General features: G+C 39.1%; 1 protein-coding gene across 3 annotated transcripts in view; it reads left to right on the top strand.

The window, feature by feature from the left end:
- Hspa4l (heat shock 70kDa protein 4-like) overlaps nucleotides 1–6,000 on the top strand; it is a 54,548-nt gene that overhangs the window by 1,351 nt on the left and 47,197 nt on the right. For 2 of the 3 annotated variants that reach the window (XM_005386743.2, XM_005386747.2), the window contains exon 2: nucleotides 362–559. In XM_005386743.2, the coding sequence (XP_005386800.1) occupies nucleotides 362–559 (198 nt within the window). Of the gene's footprint in view, nucleotides 1–6; nucleotides 245–324; nucleotides 560–6,000 lie in introns of those variants that run through there. The other variant, XM_013515311.1, reaches the window with a different exon arrangement.

The following is a 6,000-nucleotide window of genomic DNA, read 5'->3' as shown; positions in this document are numbered from 1 at the left end:
CCCCCTCTCCCCTCCCCTCCCCTCCCATCCGCCCCCGGCTGGCTCCGCTTTCCAGATCTTTCTCGAACCCGCAGCCCCTCCGGCAGCCGTTGCCCGAGTGCTGACGGAAGCGGCCGAAGTCGAGGCTGGGAGCAGCCTCCGGCGCCGAGCTGCGGTTCGCGGGCCTCCCGGGCGGCAGAGCGCGCAGGCGCAGATCCCAGTAACTGCCGGTTGGAGGCGTCCGAGCCGCAGTGGAGAGACCCAGGTGGCTGGACGCGGCAGAGGCTGTGGCGCGGGCGGCCTCTACCCTGTCTGCAGTTTCCTGACGCCCAGCTCTGTTTTCAGTTGGGGACCTGGGGTCCTGTCTCTTTGCTCCCCGTAGGAGTCGCAGTCCCAGCGGGAACGGCCCACCGCAGGACGCGGTCCCCGCACCCGAGGCTTCAGCTCCGGCAGCCCGACCATCAAGCGGCGGGATGTCTGTGGTTGGCATTGACCTCGGCTTTCTCAACTGCTACATCGCGGTAGCAAGGAGTGGCGGCATTGAGACCATCGCCAACGAGTACAGCGACAGGTGTACCCCGTAAGTGCCCCCCGGCCGTCACCCGGCCCTGAGACACTTCGCCGCCGCCCTTAGGTGTGTCCTGCCCGCCGCCTCCCGCGCGTCGCCGCCTGCGCGAGCCCGGAGCTGACAGGTGCAGCCCCTCGGCCGCGCCCGGCGCCCTCGGCTCGCGGGCCCAGGTGCGGCTGCGCTTCCCGCCCGCGGAGCTGCTGTTCTTGCGGGGACCCGGGACTCGCTGGCTGGCGCATCTCCTTTCGGTGACGCCGTCCCCGACCCCGCCGCGGGTTGCACCTGGCGTGGGGCCGTCTCGGCGTCCGGAGCAGGGAGAAAGGGCCCCGGGTGCCCTCGGGGCTCGCGCGGGATTATCCTCCGCTCTCCATTCCGCCCTTTCTTTCGCTTGCCCGCGTCTCCTGGGTGACAGCTTTCCAGCAGAAAAGTGAGGAGAGAAAGCTTAGACTGCACACTTGAGAAAGGTGAACTGCGCTGGCCCCAACCCCCCTTGAGAAAGAGATCATCTGACCAGTTTCCGAGGGCGCAGGGTTGTAGTGAACTAATAAGGAGATTATTATCGAATGGGAGTCATTTGGCCTATGTATTGGTCATGTAAGTGAATCAATGGAAGTTAGTGGGGTTAGATCCTACCACCCAAAGCATATTTCTAGACTGAATTGTTGGAGAATCAGAGGTGACCATCCTGTATGAACATGATTGTGGAGTGCTGCTATTATGAACTCTTGATGGAAGACTTAGGAATGGCATTATGACATAGAAACACGTTGCCACATGTTCTGTTGTTCCTCTGGTCTGGGAAGTTAGTTGGCAAAGAACATGACTAAGTAACACTGGAATATGAAAAACTAATACAGGTGTCTCATTGTAGGGTACTGTTACCTGTAATTTTATGAGGAAAATTCTGTTCATGCATTGCTTATTATGAAAAGTAATGCACTTGACTCTTCTGAATGGTCCAAAATGCATTTTAAATACAAGACTAATCGTAACTAGGATCAGTGTTAAATGATCTTTAAATGCCCCCAATTATTACAATTTCTATGAGTAGTTAAAATATACAGCAGTTTCTTGAAAAATAGCTTACTTGATGCAGTCTGCTTTGATGCCTCTCCAAGAATATTCTAGAATTTTTATATCCTTTTCCTTAGATTTACCCATTATGTATCTTCTAGTGAAATTTTGGGCATTTACACCCTCAAATATGGATGTAGGCAGGTAATCCTTACAGTACTGTTTGAACTTTTTTTTCTCCTTTTTACATCTTTCCCTGACTTTTTAAATGCACAGTAAGAGGCTGAAACAGTGATTATGAACGACATATGAATTCATCTCTTCACAATTTTATGTTACAACAAATATGGCTTTTTGCCAACAAAAGACCAGGAAATTTAAACTCTTTCAGCAAAGTAGAAAATACTGGGAACAATCTGACTTGAGTGATTCAACCTATAGGAAAAAAGTGAGAGGTCAGGTAGACATTCTCCTAGTCCTTTAAAACCTTATTCTATATCAGAATCCAGAACTGTAAGAAAGATACCACATTTCGAGGCTTGGACATCTCCTTAGTGGTAAATGACACTTTACAGAGCCTGGTGGGTCTTACAGAAAGAGTTCTTTAACAATTATAGTCTTTCAGAAATTTTCATTACTATTGGCTTATTCTGTATAGAGATTTAATGTAATATTTCTGGTTTATACATTTGAAAGCTAATAGTAATACAGTATTTACATTCAACGAGCCAAATCTAAACTACAGTTTCTAAGGTGGAAACTACAGTTTCTAAGGTGTTTTCTCATTTAACTTACATCTGGGATTCTGATCTTTTCTGTAACTGTATGTACATGGTCATTTACATCAGCAGTACATCTTTTCTTGTTACCAAACAAAAATACTCCTCAGAAGTCTGGTGGCGTTCTTATACTGTGTTTACTTAGTAGGGCTTAACTACTGAGGGAAGACATCGCTATTCCTAGTCCCAGTATATTTATTCATTTGCAAAGAACTCCCATTATGATAAAGCCTTACTATTATAAAATCTTTAACTGCTCTCATACATCACAGTATTTAATAATGTATTAAACTAGTTTTGCAAAAGGTGTATTCCGTAGTCCCAGTTCACCCAGGTTTATTTTTAAATAAAAAAAAAATTGCACACAGACCTTTTTCTCTTCATATATCATGTTAATTTTTTTCTTTTTTGGTACCAGGAATTGAACTCAAAACCTTGTGCTTGCCAGGCAGGTGCTGTGCCCACTGAGCTATATCTCCAGCACTTAACTTGTGTCAACTTTTACAGGAGATGCGTCTATTACAAGCACTCTGCTATACACTAGATTTGCTTTTTGGTGGTACTGTGCTAGGTACTGAACCCAGGGGCACTGTATTACTGAGCTTGTGCTACTGAGCTATATCCCCGGCCCTCCACCAGTTTTAATGTTTATGTAATCATTAAATTTAACCCATCCTCTGTCAGACATTAATGTTTATATTTTGTTTTTACAAATAATGCTGTAATAATACCTTTTTAAATTTTCAAACCTTAATTTATTAATGTAAATTTCTAGAGGTATAGTTACCAAGTGGACACATTTTTAAGGCTTTAGACATGTTCATATTCAATTAAGTGTATAGATGTGTGGAAGTGAGAATTTCTGTCTCAGGCTTAATATCAAGGTGATTAATTTGACATGGGGAATAAATCTACAGCCAAAAATCCTCATTCAATACCAAATTAAAGCATCTGGTCAACAGTAACTGTTGGTAATAGTGATTTTTATGTATCAAGCACTATGGTTAAACTTATACATGAGTTTAGTCATACCAGCTATCTTTTTTCCTCTAAGAAGTGTAAAGTATAAAATACAGTAACTTAGCTAGGAACTGAATAAGTAATGAAAGTGTCCATTTCAGTCTTCTCTGACTACAGAACCAAAATATCTTTCCATTAGCCATTGGGATAAGGATGATGTATATGTACTAGGTTGATAGAAATGTTAACAATTGAAGGAACAGTTTACCTGGCTCAATAGTTATTGTGTAAAACATTTTTGCTCTGCCATAAAACATTTAATTTTGGATAGTTTCTAAGAAACCTTGTTTTGAAATGTTTTAATAATGTTTGTAAGTTATTTTTAAGGATACGTAAAAAATTTTTTAAAGGTCATAAAAATAGAAACATAAGTATAAATGTATGAAAGGAGGTGTGGAAGACTAAACTTAATGGCTATTTCTTGGAGGTAGACTTGTGTGGGGTGTGTGTGTGTGTTTAATATACCACATGTAGTGTTTTTCTATTTTTATGAATATATATTTCACAATCAGGAATGTGGATTTTTTAAAATGGAACTACTCAAAAAAAAAAAAAATGGAACTACTCATTCAAAGATTCTTGCTGCCTGGTGTGTTGGCGCATGCCTATAATCCCAGCACTCGGGAGGCTTAGGCAGGAGGATCGTTGCAAGTTTGAGATAAGCCTGGGCTACAAAGTGAGCTCAAGGCCAGCCTGAAATGCTCAGTGTTCCCTGTCTCAAAAAGACCAAAAAAAAAAAAAAAAAAAAAAAAAAAAAAGATTCTTGCTAGGTATTTTATTAGCTTTATCATCGGAATTTATATTGGACTTGATATTCAATTTTCTAGTTTACTGTCTTTATTACTTTCACCGGTTTATTTTCAAGTGTGTAGATAACCTAAAAATATGGAGAAATTTTGTTTAAATCTCAGATATGTGTAATACTTCCTCAATGCATAAAAATAGAAATTAGTTTGGTGTATTTAAAAATAAACTAAATTAGAAAACACCAAAATCCAAAGGCTATAAGTGGGCAGTAGAACTTTTTATGATGATGCTGATGGTGGTTTTAGGGGAAAAGGAGACTTTTATAGCTTTTTGTTAAATATTCTTTTTACTGTGTGAGTTGGGTTTATATGTGTTATTATAAGCTTAAGTGAATATTTTAAAAGCAGAAGAATACGAAGTTGTCTTCCCTTTGTCCTTTCCTAACCACACCTCCTAAAGTTTAGTGTGTATGATTCTAAAGTGTGTGATTGTATGTACATAACTGGGATATATCTCTTTTTAACAAAAGTGCAGTTACATTACACATTTTGCAATGTGCTTTTATTCATCTCAGGATACTTTGTGAGAGTCTCAAACTTGTATACAGTATATGGTTCACTTACCTCATTCTTTTTAACAGCTCTACAGTATTCCATTGACAGCTAAGCTATTATAGGTGAAGATTTATTTTGCTGTTGACAAATAGTCTACAGTAAAAATTTGGTGAATACTTTTGTCTTTTTTTTTAATCAAATTTGTTGAAGTTAATGGAAGGGCAGATAGTTCAAACTGTAGCAGAGCCAAAGCTAAGACTATTTTTTAAAGTATCTTAGTATAAATATTAGCCACAGAAAAAGTGAATCTTGAGTCATGCCTTTGCTCTTGTGAGTAAAAAGTTCCTAGAAGCCAAGGTATTATAAATTATCTATTATGAGTTTAAAAGGTTTAGTATACCATTAATAGCATTAATATATGATCAAAATAAAAATTAATGATGATGGATCTATTCTGATAAAATTTAACAAATATAGGTAGCAGGTGGTTATTTGGAAACTTGGTGCTAGGCAGTAATAATCAAAAGAACTAAATTATTATGCATTGATACTTGTGTTTGAACTGGGTGAATTTTATGTAAGATCAGTTTTTAAAATATAATTAATATAGTTTATTACAATTTTAATGTGTTTCATTAATATAATTAAATATAATCTATCTTATTACTAAATATTATAGGTACTGTGTCTGATCAGCTTTTTTTTAATTATTTTTTTTTTATTTTTCCTGGTACTGGGAATCGAACTCACGACATTGCGCTTGGCAGGCAGGCGCTGTGCCACTGAGCTAAATCCCCAGCCCCCAGCTTTTAAAATATTACATCTAGCTGTGTAAATACTTGTGTGATTTCTGTTTGTGTTTACAAGTTATAGGTGAATTTAATTAATGAATTATGTTTCCTAAGCATTTAATACTCTTATGTTTTATATTTCCTGAAATGTTTACATCTTTGTCCATAATGGAAGATTGGAAGCTTTATGGTGTCATTAATCATGTATGTCTAGAAGCTTATCTTTCTACATAGCAAGTTAGAGAGCAAATAGCAACAGTAAGTCCTTTTGAAAACAACTTTCTTCCTCTTCTAGGACAACATTTTTTACAAATAGTTAAGTTTGAGAAACAATAGATTTTTTTCACTGCAGAACTTCTCAAGTCTCTTAATTGGTTTATAAACATTGCAATTAAGAAACAGATGTGTTTTCCCAAACTTATTTAAACCTCTGAGGAATTGTATTTCACAGAATACTGTTTTCAGAAACGTTGTAAGGCAGTCGTTCTCAGACAGAGGCAATGTTGCCCCCAAAGGACACTTTATATCTAAAGATATATTTTTGATTG

The sequence above is a fragment of the Chinchilla lanigera genome, unplaced genomic scaffold (assembly GCF_000276665.1).
Source record: "Chinchilla lanigera isolate Chin_1 unplaced genomic scaffold, ChiLan1.0 scaffold00027, whole genome shotgun sequence".
Classification (NCBI taxonomy): Eukaryota; Metazoa; Chordata; class Mammalia; order Rodentia; family Chinchillidae; genus Chinchilla; species Chinchilla lanigera.
This window is presented reverse-complemented; position numbering and strand designations above follow the sequence as displayed.